This window comes from Molossus molossus, unplaced genomic scaffold, assembly GCF_014108415.1.
Source record: "Molossus molossus isolate mMolMol1 unplaced genomic scaffold, mMolMol1.p scaffold_m16_p_13, whole genome shotgun sequence".
NCBI classification, from domain to species: domain Eukaryota; kingdom Metazoa; phylum Chordata; class Mammalia; order Chiroptera; family Molossidae; genus Molossus; species Molossus molossus.
In genome coordinates, this window is record NW_023425348.1 from 36,997,218 (window position 1) to 37,022,922 (window position 25,705).

The window sequence follows — 25,705 nt, forward strand, 5'->3', positions numbered from 1 at the left end:
GGCAGGAGGAGAAGACTGCAGAGATGTAGAGAAGTTTTCAGTCCCTTTTTCAGAAATTCCTTTGTCCATGTCTTGTTACAGAAAGAGAGTCTTTAGCCTGCTGCTCTCATTTTATGGATGAAAAACTCAGGTCTAGATGGATGAAATAACTTTGTAGGATTTCATACCATGTTAGTGGCAAGGCTAGTATTAGAACCCATGTCTCCCAGCTCTCAGCCTGATCATTTTTATCTTTTGCATATTCTAACCTCTGAAACCACAGAAATCTTGCATTTCTTCTTAAAAGCAGAAACCTTGTTGTTAGAGGTAAAAAAAAAAAAAATGCTTCTATTTTTGAACACTAATTTTTTTACCAGTAAGCACATTACCCCTTATTTTTCATTTCTGTGTGCTTTTTACCCCTCCCAGTCCCTCAGCTCCCCCAAAAGTTTGTATTTCATAGACGGGATTATGTTTGGTTTTGTTATTTAATAGACAGTTAAAATGAATTGGATTCAGCTGTTTCAGAGGCATGAGGAGTTGGGGAACAAAATGAGGAGAGAAGACATTGGGAAGGATTTGTTTTATTTTGTGGCATTTGTTAACTGCAAAACAGCTGGAGCTATAAACTTGAAGCTTGGCAGCCTTGTGTTTGAGCCAAACCAAAATAGAAGAAAATTGATTCAATATTTGTAAGTAAAGTTATGAATGTTTATGTTGACATTTTTTGCAGACATGCAATGGAACATTTTCTGTTGGTTTGAAGCTCAGTCTTTTAAGTTTAAACATTAATTGAAGAATTTTCTTGTTAAGGAATGGACTTAATTAAAGATGATCCGATCTTAGCTGCCAGAGCCAATAGAATCCATTTTAATTTAATTTCTGGAAATTCTGGAATACAAGTGACGAGGGAAGAGAAACTAGGTGAAGTGTTCTTTCTTGATAGAACTCCTTCCTACTGCCAACTCCCTCCCTAAACTTACAGGAAATATTATGTAACAGTAAATTACATTTTGACAGAGTGTTTCAAGTATAGTTTCCAGTTTGAGGTAAAATTATTTTTGTTCTGAAATGCTTATATCACCCTTAAACTCACTGAATTTGAGGCCCAACGAGGGGGGAACTGGTTTGCCTGAGGTCACACAGAATTCTCCTAAGGCTGATATCTCCTGGTTTAGTGCTACTTCTACTAGACTTTCTCCCCGAATGATTTTGTTTTCCTCAGTGACCCTCTCAGTATCATTGCCCCTGATCTCATGTAACTATAAAGTTATCACCCTCAGGGCAGAGGGTAATCCAAAAGCTTCACTGTCTCGTTCATTTTTCTCACACTGCATTGAGTTTCTCGTGTTGGGTGACCATGCCCTAGACTGATAATTAGTTTTAATCTTCTTTGGTAATACCTCTTTCAGAGAACCCACCCATTTTGCCCTCACCCTAACAATCCTGATCTCATCCCTGTAGCTCCATGTTTCTCAGCCTTATCCTCCTGTCTGATTTTTTTCTGTTTCATTGTTTGAAATCAGATCCCCCGTCCTTTCCCAATTCTCTCCCTTCATCCTGTCTTCCTCTCCTTTATTTTTCTCCCTTTCCCTTTCTTTCCTTTTTTTTTTTTTCCAGAATTTCTGTCTCCCTCCTTTCTCCTTCCCTCAAAACATACACACCTGCAAAATTACATTAAACAGGGCTCCCAAGGCACTAGCCAGAGTTCTTTTCTCTACTGGTTAACTCAGCCAAAGGAAGGGGCTGGTAATGGGCAGTGATGGGGAAGTGGGAGAATTTAATTTAATTGAAAGATGTGCTTAATTGTTATTTTCTATTATTTCTCCTTTAGGGTCTTTTCCCCCCAGGGCAAGGAGCCACAATTGGAGTTGATTTTATGATTAAGACAGTGGAGATTAATGGTGAAAAAGTAAAGGTAAGATGCTGAGGGTTCAATAAGTTTTTATTGTGCTATGTGAGAGAAGTAGAGTTTTCATAATATTTATTATGGAATATTATGGCAGCTTATTTCCAAACACAGCTCATTCCCTTTTGTGGGGCCAGGAAGGGATTGTGGATGATGGTTTACAAATGGGAAGACAGAGAAAGAAGGGCTAAAGCAAGTTTGTCCTTTCTTCATTCACATCAGAGGTGATGTAAGAACAAGGCAGAAATTTCCTTTTGGGATCTCCTGAGTTGGGCTAGAAAGTGGTGCTACCTTGTCTGAACAGCAGCCTCATGAAGGATCAGTGGATTCCCACACTGGTTATGGGTTATTCAGTCACATGGATCATTTACTTTCTCCATCACATCTCTGTTCCTAGCAAGAGAGAGAAACTAGAGGAGGGGTTCAAGAGGGATCCACAATCTCTCCCTTCCCCTTTGTGGCCTCTGGATAGTTTGGTATCAGTAAGAACTGTGGTATCAATAACAGGAGAAGGGAGGTGCTGCTTAGCAAGTACCTACTATGTGTCAGTCCCTCTGCTCGGTGAGTTTGTGTGTGTGGTCCTATTTGACTTAATCTTCATTATAACTCTTGTCAGTTAACTAGTAAATTATCTTCACTTTATAGGTTTCAGAGAGGTTGAGTGACGTACTTATCTGTGGCTTCACAGGAAAGGAGGTAGGCAGGATCTGAACCAATTTTGTGAGCTAGTGCACCCACTGCCTCCCTGGGGTCCCCCTGCCATGAAAGAAGAGGGGAGTGAAGGCACAGGAAGCTTGGCACCTTGGAGCAAGGGAAGAAAGAAGGCTTTGGAAAGGTGAAATGAGACTAAATCACATAGAGGGAGGGTAGAGACCTGCCCTTAGAGTTAGTGAAGGCCGCTGAGGTCTTTCAGAGCTCAGGCCCATGGGAAGAGCCCCAGCTCTGGCATCGGCTGCACGGTGAAACAGTGGCATCAGTCCCTTCTAGATCCCGACCCAAGCACCCCAAGTTTGAGTCCGTGTCATTTACATCCTTCTCCGGTGTGTACCTGTGCCCCTGCCTTCAAAGCTTCGGGAAGGGCAGAGAAGCTCCAGGGTGCTCCTGCAGCGTCTCACACATACAGAGTAGTGTTTCGGATGCGTCTCCTGCGTAGGGGACAGAAGCTCTCCAGGGTCTCGTCCAGCTGTGACTCCACAGAAGACTCCTATGGCCAGTGTTTACACCACATATAATAGTGATGGAGACCTGGGGGCCCTGAGAAGCAAAAACGGGGTGCAAAACCCATGGAAATGCCGACTGGAAAGCTCAGAAAGAGTGCGTTGGGTGGGGAGAAGGCACCAGGGGGGGATCGAAGGAGGCAGCAGTGCATCCGGCAGGCTGGGCAGGAACAGCCACTTGAGCGCTGTGCTTCCAGCAGAGCGGCCGCCGAGGAGCTGAGTAAGGAGAGCTGCTGTTCGGGCGTTTTACTTTCCATGTTTAGGTTTTCCATTTATGTATGTATATATGTGTGAGTTAAGTCCTTTGACCAGAAATGTTAGCTCTTGCCATGTGCCAGGCACTGGGAATGAACAGGGCTGAGTAAGAAATTGTCCCTACTGGCCCTGGCTGGTTTGGCTCAGTGGTTAGAGCGTCGGCCTGCGGTCCAGAGAGACCCGGGTTCAGTTCCCGCTAAGGGCACGTACCTCGGTTGCAGTGTGTCCCTGGCCCTGGTTGGGTCGTATGGGTAGCAACCACTCGATGTGTCCTTTTCACATCTATGTTTCTCTCTCTCTCTCTCTCTCCCTCCCACTCTATCTGAACAAAATATCAAAAAATGTCCTCAGGTGAGGATAAAAAAAAAAAAAGAAATTGTCCCTACTGTTTAAGAACAGGCTTATTTTTCTTTCCTGAGTTCCCAGGTTAGGTGTTAGATTTATTCTTCTTTGTGTGAACCATAACCTCATTTTTAAGTGTTCAGCTAAAAAGCCATCTTTTTATAACATATGACTCCATCATGAGACCCTGGTTTGTGTCTTATTTCTCTGAATTGACAGAACCGTTGCTGTCGCCGTCACCTGTTCAGGCCTCTGGACATTCATCCATAGACAGTGAGAGTTAGCCAATCTCCCAAATGAAGTCCTAACCCATTTGCCTGTGATTCTAGCCAAGTATGTAGATTCAAGATGCAGAATGACCCTTTTCAACCACATTAATCCCAGGGCCCTGTTAACACTTGGCCACACGAGGAGCAACTCCTTCTGTCTCTCAGTGGAAAAGGGCAGAGCTGCCCAGGCTTCACTGGGCAAACCTTTGTCTTATTGTTGTCCTTGTTCATGGACATTTACTGCCCACCCCTTCTTGGTGAGGTTTTAAGTGTCTTTTGCTAGTAGTTTGCATGTTTTCTCAGCGCCCCAGAGAGGCAGTGGCAAAAAGATCACCCACCTGGCGAGTGGCAGGGTACAACCAGAATCTGTCTTCTGACTTCTCGTCTCCCCCACCCTCCTCCACAAGTCTCATTCTTCCTTGGATGGCTCCCAGGATTGAAGACAGAAAATCAAAAGTAGTAAAGATTCTTACAGCTATTAAAGTTAATGCCAAGCAGTAAAGGCACAGCTGAGGAAGAGGCCTTTTTCTCCGGGTGCTCTGCATGAATGAAGGTGACCTTGAATTGAACACATAATGGAAACATGTATAGAATGTTCTCCTATCCATTGATATATTTTAGCCTATCATAAATAAATGCATAAGGAAAACTCTAAGCTAGTTTACAACATTTTAACTTTAGGAGATTGATTATAGCAATAGAAGATTTCTTTGGATTTCTCTCTAATCAGGTGTATTTTGTGTAGATAGGAAAGTCTTGAAAGTATGCACATATATTTGCTCATTCGACCATCTGTCCATCCGTTTATTTATCCATCCTGTGTTGTAGTAGATGCTCTTTCCCAGCACGGTGTTAGGTAAAGCACTTGGCTTCCTAGTAACTTACTGTCATCAAGCTCAAACATTTTATCTATGAAAATTTCCTTACTGTCCTACTAATTATTACACAGAATTAATCCTTCCTTTGTGATTCCACAATCCTTTGTCTTCCAGTTAGCCATTATTCAAATGTGTCCACCGTGTACCATGTACAGTGTTAGGAAGGTACCGGTGAATAAAGTTAAGAGACAGTCCTTGTCCTTAAAGAAAGTCTAGCAAGGCGACTCACTAGTAAACCAGTGGTTGCAATAGATGACTGTGGCGGTGAGGCAGCAGAGGTGTAAGTGGCAGTGTAGCCCATGCTGGGGGGAGAGTGGTTAGAAAGTCGTGGCTGCGCAGTGAGAACAGATGGACTGGCATGGGACTAACACTTGGGGGCACTTTCTCCTGCTGGCGCCTCCTTAAAAGGGTGTCTCATATTTTATTATGGTTAATATTGTGCTAATCTTCCCTATAGACAGAGCTCTTTGAGATCATGGATTGTGTTTTAGTCATCTTTGTGTCCTCCCTGTACTTAGTACAGGGCTCTGCATGTATTAATGAGCTGTAAATGCTGAGAAGGAGCGAATGCACTGCGGAGAGAGTGGTGAGGCCGAGTTGAGCGATAAAGGCAATGGAATATGGAGAGCCTCAAGAGTCAACTATAAGGCTAGAAATAGGTAGCCTCCTATGAGAAAGCATCTTGGTAAGGCAATGCAATCACTTTTTAAGAAAATATTTCTAAACATTTCAGTGGCTTTAATCCTCAAAGCTATTCTCAAGATGTGCCAGTCATACTAATTTCTAACTTTTCTTTCTTTCTTTCTTTCTTTCTTTCTTTCTTTCTTTCTTTCTTTCTTTCTTTCTTTCTTTCTTTCTTTCTTTCCCCTCCCTCCCTCCCTCCCTCCCTCCCTCCCTCCCTCCCTCCCTCCCTCCCCCTCCCTTCTCTCTCTCTCTCTCTCTCTTTCTTTCTTTCTTTTTTGAGAACATACTAATTTCTAGTGATTTACAGGGTTAAATCCCATCACAAGTGTTTTTAGGGGCTCAATGTGGCATTAAAACAACAGTCTGCAGTTCTAAGATCCTGGCAGAGGGGAACCATGTCCCTACATTTGAGACAGAGCAGAAATAACCTTTGTCCAGGCAGAAGCCAGAACATCTGTATGGTCGTGTTCAGCATGCACAGACTTTCATGTACACCATCAAAGAGCAGCTGTAACTCCACATCAGAGAGCTTTTGTGCTGCTAATTGGTGGCAGGGACTACTGGTCACTCTTCAGTTTCTTCCTAACTTGGTAAGAGCAGAGGGTGACACCAACTGACTCCTCCTCTCTGGATGCCCATGTGCATTTAAATCAGTCTCCAGGAGCAAACTCAGTGCAGCGGCATGAAATGCGTCCTCATCTGGGGATGAGAAGGCCTGGGGTCCCAGCTTTGTGAGTAACCGGTCAGGAGATGGAGTTTCCTATCTGGATTGGCTCCCAAGTAACTTACTGTCATCAAACTTAAACATTTTATCTATGAAAAATTCCTTACTGTCCTACTAATTATTACACAGAATTAATCCTTCCTTTGTGATTCCACAATCCTTTGTCTTCCAGTTAGCCATTATTCAAATGTGTCCACTGTGTACCATGTACAGTGTTAGGAAGGTACCGGGGAATAAAGGCATAAACTCGCCTAACACACTGGATTGCTGTAAGGACTAGATGAGACTGTCAACAAATATTTGAACATCCCACCATTTGACAGACACTCTCTTTAGTGCAGGGAAAATTGTGAGTAAAATGGTCTCAGACTTCCCCCTCGTGAAGCTTTCAGGTCAGTGAGGAAGACAACTATTACACAAATTATTGCAGATAAGTAAACGCTTAAAATGTGTCAGGTACATGAAGGAGAATTACAGGGCAGGTTGCAGGGGAGAATATGTGGGGGTGAGAATGGGGAGCCTGGCCTAATCTGAAGGTGCCAGAAGGCCTTCTTTGAGGAAATGATGTTTTGTTAGTGGGGGTGAATACATTTTGCGACGTGTGAAATGTATGCAATTAGAAGGGAAGATTATTGTTGTTATTTCTCAACAGTTCTCTTTCATTATCTTCTGCTCTGTGTAGGGAAATTCTGGGAGAAGTGAGAAGTGTTTTGCCCTGTTTTTTTTTTGTTGTTATTAGAACCATCTATTATATCATAGAACTGGTAGATGACTTCAGAAAATGGGAATTTTCAGCAGGTTTATATATTCACTAACCTCTTTTTATAAAGAAACCGCTGGAGCCTAAAGAGACTAAGTGACTTGCTCAAGGTCACAGAGCTTAAAAGGGTGGAAGGAAATTATTATTTTTGTCTGCCATGGCACCCTTCCTCTTTTCATTAACGAAGATAACATTTTAATATATTCATTTGAATTTTGACCTGGAAAAGGTGGAGAAGTTGGATTTTCTCCCTCTCCAGTTGCTGACTGAAAGTGTAACAACCACAGAATGACAGGTGGCCCTGTATCCCGACTCAGAATACTGCATTGTGGTTAGGAGCAGGGACTCGGGACCATAATGCCTGGTTGAACTGGCTCTGGAACATCCTGGCCGTGAGATGTGAGCAGGTTAATTAATGCCTCTGTGACTTGTGAGAATTGGATACAGTAAAGGTTCCTATCTCATAGTTACTGTGAGGATTAAGTGACACATAATAAAAGCTCATAGACACAGACAACAGTGTGGTGTTAGCCAGAGGGAACAGGGGTCGGGTGGGGGTAGGTGGAGGTGGGCAAAGCGGGGGAAATGGGGACAGAAAGAGGCTGCTTGGGGCCATGGGAGCAGAATGCAGTGTGCAGGTGATGGTTGCTGAGTTGTGTACTTGAAACCTGTATGGTTTTGTGAACCAGTATCACCCCATTAAATTCAATAACAACTTGCCCGGCTGGTGTGGCTCAGTGGTTGAGCGTCTACCCATGCACCAAGAGGTCGCCAGTTCGATTCCCGGTCAGGGCCCAGGCCCAGGGTGTGGGCCAAATCCCCAGAGAGGGGCATGCAGGAGGCGGCCAATCGATGTTCTCTCTCATCTATGTTTCTGTCTCTCTCTCCCTCTCCCTTTCTCTCTTTCTAAAATCAATGAAGAACAATTTTTTAAAAATTTAACAACAAAAAGAAAAAGAGTAAGAGGGAAACTCTTAAATCTTAACAAAGCAACAACAAACAAACAAAAAAAACCCCAAATCCTAAGTAAGCTCCTGTCTCTAACCAGACACACACAATACATTAAAAAAAATTGTAAGTGCTTTTTCCTTAGGGTAGAAAATAACTATGAAATCATTTGGGTAAAGGTGTTTCTACTTCTAAAGTGAGGCAATGCTTTCTTTCTTTTCTACGTCTCCAACTTGAGCCTTCTCGTACCTTTACAGCTTCAGATCTGGGACACAGCAGGTCAAGAGAGATTTCGGTCCATTACCCAGAGTTACTACCGAAGCGCCAATGCCTTGATCCTCACCTATGACATCACCTGTGAGGAATCCTTCCGTTGCCTTCCTGAGTGGCTGCGGGAGATAGAACAGTATGCCAGCAACAAGGTCATCACTGTGCTCGTTGGTGAGTAAGGACTGAGGAGGGAAGTTTATTTTGGGGCATCAGAGACTTTATAATCACATAAAGGTTGTGCCTTGTTACCTTCCAAGAATATAGTCTATTGCTGTGTAATTCAAGCAGTCAACATTCAGTTCTGCAATTGAAGAGAAAATGAGGTAGGTCCTCTCTCATGGTGATGGTTTAGAAAAGTAAAGTAGAAAATATTGCTGATTGATTTTTCTATCAATGTAGGCTCTAGGGAAGAAGATAGACTGCCATGAAGTTATGTGGGATGCTAAACATTACTTTAAATCTAATTATGAGATCATGAAACTACTGGTCTAGAAGTAAAATATATCTCTTAAGTTGATATGGAATTCATTATTGAAGCAATTGCTTTTTGCCTAAAATATGGACTTTGGCTGATTTTTTCCCTTCTTACATTTATGCTCATTTGAGAAATTCTAATTTTCATAAAGATTCTAATAAGGGAAATTCTGCAGTTTGTTTCATTTTGTAGAAGGGTAGAACCTCTGTTTAATATGGGGGAAAACAGAAAACAATCCATCATTTCCATGGTGACAAATACACCCATTATGAATAGAATTTCAGTGAAATACCAGATCATTAAAATTCCTCTAGCGGTGATGGAGAAATGTTAATAATACATGGTTGTTAAAATGTTTTCTTCCTAAGCCCTGGCTGGTTTGACTTCGTGGTTAGAGTGCCAGCCTGAGGACCAAAGAGTCTCGGGTTCGATTCCAGTCAAGGGCACATACCTGAGTTTCAGTTTGGTCCCTGGCCCTGGTCGGGGTCATGTGGGAGGCAACCAGTTGATGTGTTTCTTTCACATCAATGTTTCTCTCTCCCTCTCCCTCCCACTCTGTCTGGAAAGAGAAAACCAAAACGTTTTCTTCCTAAGAAGGAATATTACTGTATATTCTAGCAAGACCTGAATTGGAAATCTGGGTAGAGAACCTCAGAAACATTAAGTTATGAATTATGACTAATGGTAAGTTAACACTGTATGGTAAGCATTATAGCTAGCATATATATGCCAGGAGTCCTACTAGGAACTTTATGTGTCATGAGCCTTAATTTACAGATGAGGAAACCAAGGCCCCGAGAGGTGAAATTTTTGACCAAGGTGAAACAACGTATAAAATCTACCTCAAGCCCTGGCCGGTTTGGCTCAGCAGTTAGAGCGTTGGCCTGCGGTCCGGAGAGACCCGGGTTCGGTTCCCGCTAAGGGCACGTACCTCGGTTGCAGTTTGTCCCCGACCCTGGTTGGGTCGTGTGGGTGGCAACCACTCGATGTGTCGCTCTCACGTCAATGTTTCTCTCTCTCTCTCTCTCCCTCTCACTCTATCTGAACAAAATATCGAAAAATGTCCTCGAGTGAGGATAAAAAAAAAAAAAAAAATCTACCTCAAACCCTGTGTTTGTCCAACTTGAACATGCTGCTTTGCAGCAAATTCCTGGACTTTTCTTTCAGGCTGCTGGGTTAAGTGTCTGCCTCTCCATGAGCCAGTGCTCCATCCCCAGTCCTGAAAACCCTCTTGCGCACTGCAGAACCTCTGTCATGAAGCACCTAAGAACCCTCAGCTTTGGACTTGGGCTTTCTTTCTGTTCCACAGAAAGCCCTTGAGACTTGAGTCAAAGCTTTAGTACTTGGGAATCTAAGGAAATTAAATGAAGATTTGAGGAGAGATAATGAGTCAGTTCTGTAGGAAAGAGGCACTGGCTTTTTTGTTTAACTTTATTATGGAAATTTCAAACATAAGCAATGGAAGAGAAAACAGTATGATGAACTCCATGCACACATCTCTCAGCTTTGGCAGTTATCGCCTCATGGCCAATCTCACTTCATTCGTTCCCCCTCTATTCTGTCTGCCTTCTCCTTTGATTATTATTATTTTCAAAATTTGTTTTAATCCTCACTCTAGGATATGATTTTACTGCTATTGAAAGGGTGGGGGGAGAAACAGCGATCAATTGCCTCCTGCACATGCCTCCGGCCAGGGATTGATTGAATCTGCAACCTAGGTATGTGTCCTGACTGGGAATTAAATCCGCAGTCTTTTAGTGGACAGGACAGTGCTTCAACCAACTCAACCACCTGGTCAGGGCCCCCTTCAGATTATTTTAAAGCATTAAATAAAGAAAGATATATTAATTCATCTTTCAAATTTCAGTGTATAGCTCTAAAAGATAAGTGGTTTTTTTTTAATCCTCACCCGAGGATATTTTTGCATTTATCTTCACAAGAACAAGAGGGAGAGAGGGAGGGAGAGAGAGAAACATAGGTGTGAGAAAGACACATAGAGTGGTTGCCACCCACGCGACCCCAACTGGGACTGGGGACAAACTGCAACTGAGGTAGGTGCCCTTAGCAGGAAGCAAACCTGGGACTCTCTGGTCCGTGGGTCGATGTTCTAACTGCTGAGCCAAACTGGCCAGGGCAAGTTTTTTTTTTTTTCAGGAGAACCTAACCACAATGCCACTTCACATGTAAAAAATATTAACATTTTTGTTTTAATTTTGTTTAATCCTCACCTGATATTTTTTTCATTGATTTTTTTAAAGAGAGAATGGAAGGGAGGGAGGGACGGGGAGGGAGAGGGAGAAAGAAACATCAATGTGAGAGAGACACATTGCCCTGACCGGGCCAGGCATTGAACCTGCAACCCAGGTACATACCCTTGATTGGGAATTAAATCCTCGACCCTTTGGTGTGTGGGTAAATGCTCTAACCACTAAGTGACACCAGCCAGGGCAATAATTCTTTAATAATATAAAAAAATTTAGGCAATATTCAAATTTCCTTGATTGACTCAAAATTATTTCAGTCTATTCAAATCAAGATCTAAATAAAGTCCCTATATTGTAATTGCTTTTTAAATATTTTAAAATTATCCTTTTATCTGTAGCTTACCCCTCTATTTTTTCTCCCTTGGAACTTGTTAAAGCATGCTTGTCTAAAATTCAGAGTTTTAAGTCTGAATTTTGTTATTTCATGCTTGGGGTTCCGTTTGGCACACTCCTCCATTACCTGTATTTCTTGCAGATTTGTAGGTAAATCTAGAGGCCTGGTCAGGTTTAGGGGTTTTTGTTTTTGCTTTTCTTTTTCCTTTTAGTAAAAATTCTTGGCAGTTGGTATTCTGAGGTATAGTTCTCACAGGACAGTCAAGAAAAATGCTCCATTCTTTTTTATTTACCATTTTTCAAGATAAGTTGGTGCCCAGTATCTTCTAAAAGTAACTATTAAAGTTTTTATTTACATATCATATTTAAATATATTCGATGTATTCTAGTCTCTTGCAATTATTATCAGCGCTACATCTCTTCCAACTTTGATACTGGGAGCTTCTTCAAATGGGCTCCTGAGTCCTTTTGACACGACCCCAGGAAGCTGATAATTTTTTGTTTTCTGGTGTGACAAGTATTCCAGGCACATCTTGTACATTTCCTGCCCAGGCCTGGAATTAACCATTTGTTCAAGAAGCACTGTTTCCTTTTAGTGGGATGTTGTATTTAGAGGCCACAACCAAGGTGATAGGAATCCTCCTTATGAGTGGGCTGGTTATTGCTTATAGGCATCTCAGTAGACAGAGCTAGAGAGAGAGAGAGAGAGAGAGAGAGAGAGAGAGAGAGAGAGAAATGCTGTAGCACCCACAAAAGGGTTGTCCTATTAGGCTCTACCAAACATTTTGACTCACACTTGGCATTACATTCACTTAGAAGGGTATAGGACAGGAGACCCGCTTAGCAGGAGGTCAGCACCAGGCACCATCTTCCGTGGAAGCAGTCCTCATGGCAGTCCACGCAGCTGTCCAGAACCTCCCAGGACCAGTCAGGTATGAGGAAAAAGGCTCACTTCAGGCACCTGCAAGATCTGCCCTGGCCTAAAAGCCTCAGGGGCCCAGAGGAGCCAGTCTCGCTCATAACAACTCCACAGGCCTAACTTTCAGGGTCTCTTCAGGTGAAGATTCACCACACTCAGGGAAGCCCAAAGTTATGGCTTTCCATTAGGTATTTATAATTCATACACAGAATTCCCAGGCCATATGAATTTATCAGTCAGGATCCCTTTTACCACAGAAAATATTGCCAAGTAACATAATTAACATATTACCTTTGTCAGATTTCCCAGAGAAGAGAGGTCAATTTTTTGAAAGATAAAATATGCCATGAATTATTCACTGTGATATTTCCATTTATAACTAGAACTTCAGAAATTGTACTTAACCTCATCAATCTTATATCTGTATTTCCTTTTTCCTGTGCCCCAAATCCCTGTCCCAGTGACACCTGTGTAATCACTCATTTGCTTTACCCTGAAAAACATCCATAGTGGCCCCCGAGTAGCAATGCTACCACTATGATTACTGCAAAAGTTCCAGACTCTTTTCTTCAACTCTTTTTATTCTTGGGGCATATGCAACTGTGGATGCATAGTTAAATCACTGTGTCTTAAACTCACGTAAAATAGTTTCTCTGGGTATTTATACCACTTCATGATAAATACGTTCATTTGTTTAGTTTTGCCTTCAATTTTAGGAATAGCTCTTTAAATTTAATTTCATATTAATTGTATAATTATGGTTGATTATTTAATTATGTAAAACATTTGTATGGTTCTGAAGTCAAATCTATAAAACGAGGTACATTTAGAGAGGCCTAGCTTTTGTCCTTCCCTATGCCTTAACCTTATTCCTTTAATGGGTACCCATTATCTTTAAAATTAAGATTTTGGTTTATTCTGCCATTAAAAATAAGCAAATAAACTTTGTGTATATTTTTTCATCCTTGTTCTTAGACAGTTGTATATTATATACACTTTCTTCTGCTTTGCTTTATTCACTTAACAGTACACCCTAGTGTCTCACCTGGCAGCAGATAAAGATATCCCTTATTGCTTTTTGCAGTGGCAGATAACTCCAAGTAACTATGGGTGTACGACAGTGTATTTAGTCAGCACCCAACTGATGGACATTTGGGCAGTTTCCAGTTCATTGCCATTACAAATGGCACCGGTATTTTAAAATAAACATCCCAGTAATTACGCTCCCATTTGCTTGGCTTTCCTTGCCCATCAGTCTGGTTTGACTTCAGCTATGGAATTGAAATTTTTTTGGGGGGGGTACGTGCCCCTAGTGGGAACCGAACCTGGGACTCTCTGGTCCATGGGTCGACATTCTAACCACTGAGCCAAACCGGCCAGGGCTATGGAATTGAATTTTGATGTTTCCGAGCCTGCAAAAAGTCAAATGGTGATTCCTTCTGTGATTTTACCACTGTTGTAGGCAACAAGATTGATTTGGCTGAAAGGAGAGAGGTCTCCCAGCAGAGAGCTGAAGAATTCTCAGAAGCCCAGGACATGTATTATCTGGAGACCTCAGCCAAGGAATCTGATAACGTGGAGAAACTCTTCCTTGACTTGGCGTGCCGCCTCATCAGCGAAGCCAGGCAGAACACACTTGTGAACAGTGTATCATCACCCTTACCTGGAGAAGGGAAAAGCATCAGCTATTTGACTTGTTGTAACTTCAACTAAAGGCTGAGGCCAGGAGAAACAAGAGGAATCAGCAGCTGCTCTGATGGCCACAAATTGCTGGGGAAATCTGGCGACGATGATGGCCCCCGCTCTTGGACCTTCTGACTCCTGAGTTTACAACGCATGGCCGGCCAAGGGCCTGGTCCACAGGCCGGCACTAGCAGAACCTATAACGGCTTCATCCTTTTGCAGTCTGGAGTCAGAGCAAGGAGAAAATTGCACTAGGCACTCCATGACCTGCAAAGCATGTTGCTTTTGTTTTTTTTAAAAAAGCAAGCAAAAGCGCATTCCTGAACCCAGTCGGGAGAATCCCTCCTGCACACGAGTGGGTGCATGTGAGGGCTGTTCCTTAGGGCTTCTGGGGGCCTTGGTTTTCTTGTCCACCAGATAAACCAAAACTGGGAAGGCCAAGTACTGTCTCTGTGGTGTGTGTTGATGACCCCATGGAGATTTTGAAGTGTTATTTCTCTTGTCCGCAGGCACTTTCAAGAACTTTGGGATGTAAAAATGAAATGAAACCTTTACCCATGACCAACAGTTAACAATTATTGTTTTAATGATATATATATATATAAGCTCATGACTCCTCTTGGTGCTAATGATTCCGCTGTTCCACAGACCAAACATTTTAGTACATTGATGTCCTTAAATGTATTTCATAGAAATAAAAAAAAAAAAAATAAGGGAAGTCCATGAATCAGCACTCTTTCTCAAAATCTCATTATACCTTTTCCAGGGTGGATTTGTTGGAAAGACTGTACCTTTCTTTCATGTTCCCCTCTAAATTTTCTTCTGTTTCCTCATCTTTCCTGCCCTTTAAATGAAAACAATTGAAAAATAGAAAATAAGAATGGTTGATAATATTCTAATATAAAAAATGAGCTCTAAGACACTCTGCGTAAGTATGAGAAAACAGACCAGATCTGACCAAAATACTGTGGATTAATGGACTGCATGCAGGGCAGTGTGCCAAGCAGAGCACAGCCCTTGATAGCAGGTCATATCTTCGACCTTCTGGTACTATCTTTCTTGGACAGACCAAGGCTTAGGGTTTTGTAGGTTTTTAGTATAAGTGAAAATAGCAACAGATGAAACTTCTTATGAACCATTTTTGTATCTTCAGTGATAACCTTAGAAAGTTTCTGCTTGTGGAAGCAGGTTCAGTGGTCATCTGTAACCTCCTGTGTGTAGCAATGTTACTCTCAGATCATACATTCTTTCCTGTTTTTTCTTTTCTTTTCCTTTCTTTCTTTCCTGGCCTCTCCCTTCTTTCCTTTCTTCCCCTCCTCTTCCTAACTCCCTTCTTTCCTAATATGCACGTGTTACTGCGAATCTCCAATTCAGATGGAGGTGTATATGCCTTTACCTAGCCAATTTTAAACCAGGACTAAAAAATGGAAGACATGCTGCTGAATATGTATTATTTCTTCAGTGCCATACTTTGATACCTTCCAATTTGTTCACTGATATAAATGCAAATTGGGAAAATAATTAAACCCGTCGATGCTGTCAGATGTTTGTGTAGCGTGCTGCTTAGCATCACTGAGGGATGAGTAATGGAGAAGGATATAATATGCACTGCCACGGTTTCTGTAGATGGTGGCGATCTCGGTCCTGATATGTTGATGTCTGAAAGCTAATTTTAAAAAAAACAAGTCATGTAGAGACACGATATTGATAAAGCATTTCTAGCACTCTCAAGCAGGTTCCAGAGCGACCCTTCTCTTGCACATGGGGACTACATTATTCTTTAAGGGACTGCTGCTTTTGTTTGGCCCTACTGTGTTTGTCCTGATTGTATGGGCAAGAGAGATCCCAGAAGTTTGAATTGCTTTTATTTCTGAATCACTCTCTATAGGAAAGAAGAGTCATTTTAATAAACACCAACCAAAATAATTTATAACTGTTGCCTTTCCCTCCCCGTCTTCCCCACTAAACGGGCAATGAAAGGTATTCAGAAAATAAGCTGATCAAGGTGGGCAGAACTTCTGTTTTGAAGCTGTGACGAAATGTGCCTAAATTTAGATTTATTATCTTTTAATTAGGGCAAACATCCAATCACTCTAGGACATCATGACCCAACTTTGTTTCACAGCAGCAAGTGTGTTGAAAATGAAGCTGCTTTGTGAACGTAGGGGATAGGACCTTGTTAGATTGAACACATTTATGTAAAATAACAGCTTCTAGAGTCACTCTTGCATTCTGAAATTCTTACTCCCTAGGACTCACCCTCCTCTGTCTATCGGTGGCCACATTTAGAAGGGGATTACAAAGCTCTGCTCTGGGCCCCTTTCTTCCGTTAGTCCCTCCAGCCTTTTTGTAATTTACAGTCACCCATCCATGACCCATCAGCAGGACACATGAGAATGTAGGGCTCCCCCTCCCCCCAGCCTTAGTTGTGTGAATTCAGTTTAGGCCTTATGGACACTTGTTCATTGAGGTAGCTCAAGTTTGAGAATAATCCCTGACAATATTGTAGGTGCTCAATAAGTATAATTGAATAAATAACTTAGTGCCAAGAGGAACTTTTTTTGGTTAAATAGAAATTTCTCAAAAAGGATTTGAGAAAGGACAATAATTAAATGTGGTCATTTAACCCAGGCCAAAACCTAAACTTAATGGTTTGCCTACTAGTTCTTAATATCGTGGCAATATTTGCTAAGATGAATTCTAAAGTAAACATGAATTCTCATTTAATGGTGGACGAAAAAGAGAGTTGCTCTCTCAGTTCAGTTTGGCTTAATCTCCATGTCTACTTCTGTTTCTGGTGTGATCTTTTTCTTTTAATAAACTTACTGAATATATGGCAATAAAAATGGATCATATTCATGTCATGAAGTCAGGTTTGGGAAAATCTGTGAAATCATATAGCTTGCTGATATTAATGATTTATTATGGCTTTGTGTAGACTGTATCCTCAAAAGATTTTGTACTTTCTTTACATATGCAAGGCTTTTTGTTCCTTATATGCTTTTATTAGATGTATTGAATTATGGTAACATTTGATTTTTTTTTTTTTTAATCCTCACCCAAGGATATTTTTACATTTATCTTCAGATAGAATGGAAGGGAGAGAGAAACATACATGACAGAGACACATTGATTGGTTGCCACCTTCATGACCCCAACCAGAGCCTCGGATGAACCACAACCAAGGTACATGCCCTCAGCCAGAATTGAACCTGGGACATTCTGGTCCTTGGGCCGACTCTATAACCACTGAGCCAAATGTATGCCCAGCCAGGGCATACATTTGATTTTGATTATACAGGGCCAATTACCCTTTCCATGGATTAGAGGAGCCTAGTAGCTTTTCCTGGCCTTTCTTTTTCCCTTTTAGTCATTTCTTGTTCACTCTTTCTGAGTAAGGTGGCAAGAAAACTAAAAATGAGAGTCAGGATTGATTTGATGTGGCAATTTCTGATTTGGGGTTTGGTAAATGCCACTGGCCAAAACAACATATTTGGATCAGGATTATTTTAAGCAGTTTAGACTTCTTGGAGGGTGGAGGGAACATTTACTAGAAAACTGGATTCTTCTGTTCATGAATGTGTGCCCTTGGGGGACACTGGTGGCTGCTGGGGTTAGAGCAATGGTTTGCCTCCTCTACCCTTTTAGCTATCCCATAATCCTTCCAGATTCAGCATCAACCATTTGGAATAAATACCAGTTGGATTTTGAATTGGTCTTCTGACCAAAACAAAAACACCTTGTTTATAAACCAAGCCTCATCAGCCTCTAGAAGAGCTCCTCTGGGCTTGCCTTCTTCAGCTAGAATTTATTAAACTGCAACTGGTTACTTACTTTCCTCAACCATGCTCTGGGCAGATGTGTTTCGATCCACGTATAATAATACTTTTAAGACTTAACTAGAAAATCAAAAGCAGTGAAAAAACGTGTGTGTGTGTTCCATCCTTTGGTTGTAAGCAGTCTAGTTTGAACACACATTTTGGGATAAGAGAGGGATGCGTTTTCTTTCTTCTCAGATTTCATTTCTGTCACACGAGCCTATTTGTGTTCGGAAGGAAGACTGCCTTCCTTGACATTCTTCACAATGGGTAGAAAGCATACTGAATTGCGAACTTACCATCCTGTCAGACCACTAATTAATATAGTAACGTTAGACCAAGGGAGCTGACACTTCATCTCCTTTCCTAAATCCATGACATTGGAATGTTACAATCATTCCTGGAAGCCATACTTTGAAATTAAAAACAAATTGAGGCATAATAAAGATGGTGAAGGAATTGAAAATTTAAGATATTTGAATATTTGAAGGATTTGGGGAGATTTAGCTTTGGGAAAGAGAGGAATACAATTAGTACATTGGAGCAAGACTCTGGTTTAAAGGGGTGTACTGAAGCCCATTAAATAGAGGCCATAGGGCCACAGATTTGGGCTCCACATCAGAACACTCTCAGAAAGATGGTTCAACATGTAAGAGGCAGCTTCAGCAATAGTCTGTCCAGCAGAGGTTAGATAAGAACTCAGCAAAGATGATGTAGAGAGGATCCCAGAACTGATTAGGCGTTAAGTTACCACATAACCTAGTAACTTAAAATTCTATGTTGCAGTGCTTTGCCCCTCATAACACGTTCAATTAAATATTTGTTGACCCACAGCTAATGGTTTAAAAAAAAAAAAAGCTTTGCTCTTCTACCAAAAGTGCATCCTACCCTCCAGGAAGGAGGTTGGTTACATGTTGTTAGGCCAAAAGAGTACTTGCCATTATGCCCTAGGCTGTGATTGTTTTGTCAGTCCATTCATTGATGTCCTGTTGAAATCACAAACTAGTTCTTGAGTTAAATTAAAAAAAATTTTTTTTCTTCATTGGTTTTAGAGAGAGAGAAAAGTGAGAGGGAGAGACAGAAACATCAATGAGAGAGTATCGATTGGCTGCCTCCTGCTAGCCCTCCACTGGGGATTTAGCCTACAACCTGGGCATGTGTCCTGACCAGGAATCAAACCGGTAACCTCTTGGGGCATGGGTTGATGCTCAACCACTGAGCCACACAGACCGGGCTTGAGTTAAAAATTTTAAAAAAGGTATTGTTTTAGTAGAAGTTACAATAATAATGATTTCATGAAATTTGTGTATTTGTCACTTGCCAAAAATAGACCAGGCTCAGTTTAATGAATAATTGGTGTCTCTTCAGGATTTCAGGATAGGCATTTTTAGTAGAGTAGAATCTTCAGTTAAAGGTCCCAAAATATACCAACGTGAAGTTTTGCAGCTCCCATCAGACATGGGCTGATGGGTCACTGGCATAAAGCAATCCCCAAGATCTATTTTGGAAAAATCTCAAATGACATTTAGTTACTTGGTTTGATTCGCTTGAAAAAACATGATCTGAAAGTGATTTTTAACAGAAAGGAGGCCAAATTACTTCATGTAGAAAGTAACAAAACACGGGTCTTTGAAAATCAGAGATAACAACAAGCAACATTTGCTAATAAATCCCAAATGACCCAAATGATTCCACCTGCAAAATAACATGCATCCTTGCTAGGCTGATAGATTCATTGGTCTTTACTAACAAGTCATTGGTCTTGCATCAGTAAAAACACTTGAGTTTGGGTGAGACTTCCTTTGATTCCTTTGACTAAGAGGACAGAGTATAAAAGTTAGCCATCTCTTCTTAAACTGACTTCCTGAGGTGAGTAAGTCAAAATTTTACTTTCCCACTGAGTTAAAGCAGAGTTTTTGGAGATGTTGTATTCTAGTTCCTGATGGAATCCTTAGTGGGTGTGACATGTAAGGGAGTGTTATGGGAGGTGTACAGAAGGGACACTAGGCTGGGTGTCAGGAGTCCTAGTACTGCCATGAATTAGCTGTAACTTTATGCAAAGCACAATCTCAAGCATCAGTTTCCTGAACTATGATAGACTTATAATACCTATCAGGATTATTGGGAAAATTAGATAAATTGAAAGTATGGTGCCTGGTAAACAGTAAGCACTCAAATATTAGTTTATACTCTTTCATTAAGAGCGGACTTTGGATGGTCTGATGCAAATATGGATCCTTAGGACAAAATGAGGAACCCTTTCTGCTGTCAAAGAAAAGAGTTCCATTTCTGAAAGGGCCTTAAAAAGAAGTCACTTATTTGATCCATCAGTCTGCCTTTGGGCATTAGTGTTGTTACCAAGAAGACTGCATTTCTTTACATACATTCTCTTCCTCCCCTCCCCTCCCCTCCCTCCCCCCCTCTCCCGCTCTCCCCACCCACCCCCCAATAGATAATTCAAGTTGTATACTCATTATCAGGAAACTTAACCGTATTACTGAAATACCTCAGTGCATGTTGAACCTCTTTATTCCTGATACTATTCTTCATGGGAAGAAAAATGGGTTGATCACATCTTTTTAAGGGGCCATTTTTGCCATTTATTATTGCCCCTTTGCCTCATTAAAAAAAAAAAAAATGACAGAAAAGCTCATTAAGGTGATAATAATTATTCCTTGAGGGAATGTCAGGATAGGTATTTATAAACTTAGTTTCTTATTGGTATGATATTTAGATCATAATCTTACTGTTGGTTAACTCTTGAATTACCCATGTATTTTTCTTTGTATAACATAATTGATAACAAAGTGTACTTCTGAAGAATTATTCTGGTTGTGTGGCTCTTGTTTCTTCCCCTTGGTAAACATGGAGTCATAATTCTAGTTGTCATCTGCTTTTAGAATTTAATTTCATAGATGACATTATTTGATATACATAACTGCCAACATCAACATTTAGCTGGGTTTCTTTCCCTTTTTATGTGTGCACTAAATTCTGAAATAAAAATTGGAATACCAAATGCCTAATTAAGCAAAAATTCATTCACATACAGAGTAATAAAAGAATCTGGTCTGTTAAGATAGTCACTAGTTGGTTGAATGGTACATAGCTTTTGTTTAAAGTTAGTTATGCCTGGATTAGATAGCAATAGCAAGACTTGATAAGCCCTCTGAAAAACAGCTGCTAAACATATTGCTTTCTGAACTGTAATCATTAGGAATAAATATTCTCTTGCCCTGTACAATTGTAGAATGCTGGAACTTTCTTGTAAGCTTTTTGACAATGAATGTTAATTCATTTAAATTAAAAAATTTTAAATCCTCTTATCCCACCCTGGCCAGTTTGGCTCAGCAGTTAGAGCATTGGCCCATGGACCAATGAGTCACAGGTTTGATTCTGGTCAAGGGCACATGCTTTGGTTGCGATTCGTCCTCGGCCCTGGTTGGGTCATGTGGGAAGCAACCAGTCGATGTGGCTCTATTCCATCAATGTTTCTCTCTGTCTCTCTCTCCCTCCCTCCCACTCATCTGATGATAAACAGAAAAATATCCTTGGGTGAAGAATTAAAAAAAAATCCTCTTATCCCTTTAAGGTGTGTTGGGGCTTTCATGTCCCTGTTGTAGAAAATTTCAAATGACTGGAACGCTGGCTTCTAATTTCTGCTCACTGAAGTGTCCTCTAGACATATCAGATGGTGGGAGCTCCTTTGATTATATGTAAGGGAGCTACATAAATGTATTTGTCAATACACTTACATAAAAGTAAGTGTGTAAAATTGCTGTTTTCAGCAAAACAACAACAACGAAAACCAAAAAACAAAAATACGTGCTCAAAATTTCAGATAAAGGGTTATGAGTTTTAGATAAGAAAAAATGTGCCCCATATATATTTTTGCATATACTTTACTGCATGCCTTTTAGTATAGGGATGAAATAAAATGCAAAATACATTATTCTGGAAGTCTTCTCAGCAGCTAGTAAAAATATTTAGAGAAGTTGTTTTATGAAGACTTAAGTCCTTGACACCCACCCCTGCCAAATTCCTATCTCTTTTCATTAAAACATGGATCTTAACTTACAGTTTAACAAACATGTTGGTCATCAAATCTTATGAATTCATGTATTAATATCTGGCTGTTGGTTTTAAGCATAGGCTCTCTGTAATATTGGAATACACCAGTTTATGAACTCTAACCACCAGCTTCAATGCAAACATACTTGGTTTTAAATTGTAATACGCAGGTATTAGCAGTACAATGGACCATGTCTTATGTGATCATGTTTTTTTTTTTTTTTTCCCTTAATAAAAAGCCTGATAGAAATATAAGCCCATAATGACCTGAATGCAATTAGCTAACAACATTCTGTAGAAGGGTGATTGTGTATGAAAACCTAAATCAATATTAAAAAGGAGGGATAGGAAACAAGAATCTGAATAAAATATCTTAAATGAAGTTGTGTCTCTCTTTCAAAAATTAAGATATAATTCACACACCATATAATTCTGTGTATGGCATTTTTGCCATAGACATCTTTGCTGGAAACATTTTTTTCCATATAACTAATTGTTCACAAGGCCATTTTACTGTGAAAAATAAATTCTGTGTTTTGTTTGGTTTCATTTCTCCATTGATAAATCAACCACTGTTAAAAAAAAAAAAAGATAAAATAACTGTTTGACAGTTTGGCTTTGTTTGGTTGGTTTGATTTCTTCACTGACAAATCAACTGCCTTAATGTATTTAAGACAACATAGTTAATTAAGCTAGTCATCAGTTTGGTTTCATATTCCCACTGACAAATTTCTCTCAGTTACTCCCATTTTTGTATTATATATATAAATCTTAGCTAGCCCTTATAATGGTCTTTACAGTGACGAGTAAAGATGCTTACTGTGAAAGTACTTGAGAATCATACAGTTCACCACTTTAAAGTGTATTTTCACCAAGTTGTACAACCATTACCACTATCCATCTCCAGAACCAAAAGAAACTCCATTAGCAGTCATTACCCCCACCAATCTCCCCCAGCATCTGTAAAGCACTTATTTACTCTGTCTCTACAGCTTCACCTATTCTGGACATTTCATATAAATAGAATTATATAACATCTGGTCTTTTGTGTCTGATTTCCCTCAAAATTTAGCATATGTTTTCAAGTTTCACACTGTAGCAAGAATCAATACATTCTTTTTATGTCTAAATAATATTCCATTGTAAGTACATGCCACATTTCATTTGTCCGTCGGTTGATGGATACTGGGGTTGTTTCCACTTTTTGGCCATTATAAATAATGCTGCTATGAACAGTGCATATAAGTTTTCTGTGTGGGCATATGTTTTGACATCTCTCTTAAAAGCAATTAGTCTAGCAAATCAAGTCATGTGTGTTCATTTAAGCAGAACTTAAACTACTTAGGGAATGCAATTTATAACCTTAAACCAATTGTTCAATTAGACCCCTAAATATGTCCGTGAAAAGTTTTCTATGAGCCTATCATTTAGATATGATAATTCCATGAAGACTGCTTCAGTCGTGTAGAAATTGAGTTGTCATATAGAGGATTCCTAACGTCCTCTGCATTGTTTTAAAGGATAGCTACAGAACATGTGGGAGAGGAGTAGTCAATCTTCTATGATTCAGTGAAGAAGCACTTTTAATATATAATTTCCTTTATATATTGAATGTCTTTTAAAGTTTGGATTTTCCTTTTTGAAAAAAGATTGTCGAATAGCCAAACTACCTGTCCATTGTAGCTTAAGTGTTTATTAAGAAATAATTCATACTGAGAGTCAAAGTAAAAATAATGTATTTTGTGTGCAAAGGATGAATGTATCAATAACTTTATTTGTAACAGAATTTAAAAAAAAGATGAATGGAAATTGCTCTCCCATGTACTTGTATATAAATAAATGTTTCCTGTTGCCCACATTTTGGAGAATCATATGCTATCAAAGTATGTAAAAAGCAAATAAGCTTTAAGTACACTAACATCTCTCATGGAATGTGCTCTGGATTTGGCCATCTGGAGACCTGAATTTATTGATTCTCTAATGGCTAACCTGGACAAGTCATTTAACATTTTGCACCATGGATTTCTCTTCTGCAAAATAAGGGGCTAGGCTAATCTTTAAGTCCTCTTAGAACACTAAATAAGACTACTCTGCTGCCCATCCAGAATGGCTCAGTTGGGTTAGCATCGTCTGGGGCACTGAAAGGTTGCAGGTTGATTCCCAGTCAGGGCACATATCTGGGTTGAGAGTTTGAACCCCAGTTGAGTAGTGCATAGAAGGCAACCAACTGATGTTTCTCTCCCTCCCTTCCTCTCTCTAAGCATGTCATGTCTTTGGGTGATGATTAAATAAAAAAAAAAAGAAAGGATAATTAAAAAACAAAACTACTCTGCTGTATTCAGAATGTGAAAATTGCGTTATTTCTAATGGTGAGAATAATGCTTTATCTGGTGACATATTCGAAGGAGTTATTATTACACTGAGAATGAGGAGTCATAAATTCCAGTCTTAGTTCTGACACTGAGGAGCTGTGTGACACTAGATATCTTTAAGGGCCTTTCAAGCTAAAACACATTATATAGTTCTATGTTTTTTAGATATCACTTAAAATATTATCCTTCACAATTAAGAATGAGATTACTTACTCATCACTAGTAAGGCATTCATTCACTTGCCCACTCATTTATTTACCATTTATTGAGCATATATTACAGTGATACCTCGGTTCTCGAACGCCTCGGTTTTCGACCAAATGGAGATTCGAGAAACTTTTGTCTCGGAATCCGAACAAATATTTGGAACTCGAACTTCCGAGATGAGCCGAGTTGAGCCGAATGGCGTTCATTCGGCCCAGCGCGCCTTGCTTGCGTCATCAGTGTGAGTGCAGAGAGAGAGTCACGCTTTGTGGAGTCACGCTTTCCTATTGGTTTCATTGCTTCGGTTCTCGAACAATTCGGTTCTCGACCGTCCTCCTGGAACGAATTATGTTCGAGAACCGAGGTATCACTGTATATGGCAGGTGCAGGAAACACTTTTAGGTGTTCCCTATGTCTACTGCAGATGTCATGGAATATCACCTTTAAAAAAAAAAAAAAAAAATTCAACCCCACCCCAATCCTTGTCTCTTACCCTATGCCTTGGGACATGCATTACAAGATGAATGTCTTGGGTTAAGAGTATATGGCCATGGAGCACCACAGATAGGACTGGGTTCGCTGGCATGGTGTTTTTAGCTAACTAATAAGCACAGGTAATCTGTAATCTTAGACATCATCATTTAACACTTATAAAGAACTGGGATTTGCAAAATCATTTACTGTAATTTTATGTTGTCTAATGACAGCTTCTCTGCAGTTGTTATGAGACTTATTTTTGCTATTTTAGCACCTTCACTGAAAGACTGCAGAAATTTCTCTTCTGAATTTACACATGCTACGGTTTTAAGTGTCCTATTATTAATATGAATTTGAACCACATGAAATTGTTTTAGTAGGTCAAAACGCGTTAGATATTTGCAGTTGCATATGATTCTAATATGACCCAGTAAGTCGTATGCAGCAAATACTGGGAGGCAAATACCACTAGCTGGAGAAGGAACTTCGACTCTAACAAATTTTCATTTTACTTTATTATTTTTTGCCACTAAGAAAATTTGGAAAAGTAATTTCATCGTGCACATTGTTTTTTCCATTAGTTAAATGGGAGAAATAGCAAACCTGAATATAATGTAATTTTTTTTTTTCATTCAAGAAATATTTATTGATATGTGCGCTATGGGAGATACAAAGATGACTCGGACACAGGTCCTGCCCATCAGGAGCTTACAGTCTAGCAAGGGAGATAGAACACAAACATGGGGTCGATCGTAGTCAGAACTGTCAGTAAGATGAATCTAGCATGGGGATATAAAGCAGGCTGGGGTAAGAAGAGGTCAAGGAAGCTGAGAGGCCACTGAAATTATCCAGGT

At 40.2% G+C, this 25,705-nt stretch overlaps 1 protein-coding gene across 3 annotated transcripts in view; it reads left to right on the plus strand.

Moving 5' to 3' along the window:
* The window catches only part of RAB30 (RAB30, member RAS oncogene family), a 75,253-nt gene extending 60,711 nt beyond the window's left edge, over positions 1-14,542 (plus strand). For all 3 annotated transcript variants that reach the window (XM_036258983.1, XM_036258982.1, XM_036258984.1), the window contains 3 exons: positions 1,814-1,897; positions 8,223-8,406; positions 13,689-14,542. In XM_036258983.1, the coding sequence (XP_036114876.1) occupies positions 1,814-1,897; positions 8,223-8,406; positions 13,689-13,939 (519 nt within the window). In that variant the 3' untranslated portion in view covers positions 13,940-14,542. The remainder of the gene's footprint in view (positions 1-1,813; positions 1,898-8,222; positions 8,407-13,688) is intronic.
* The last annotated feature ends 11,163 nt before the right edge of the window (positions 14,543-25,705 follow it).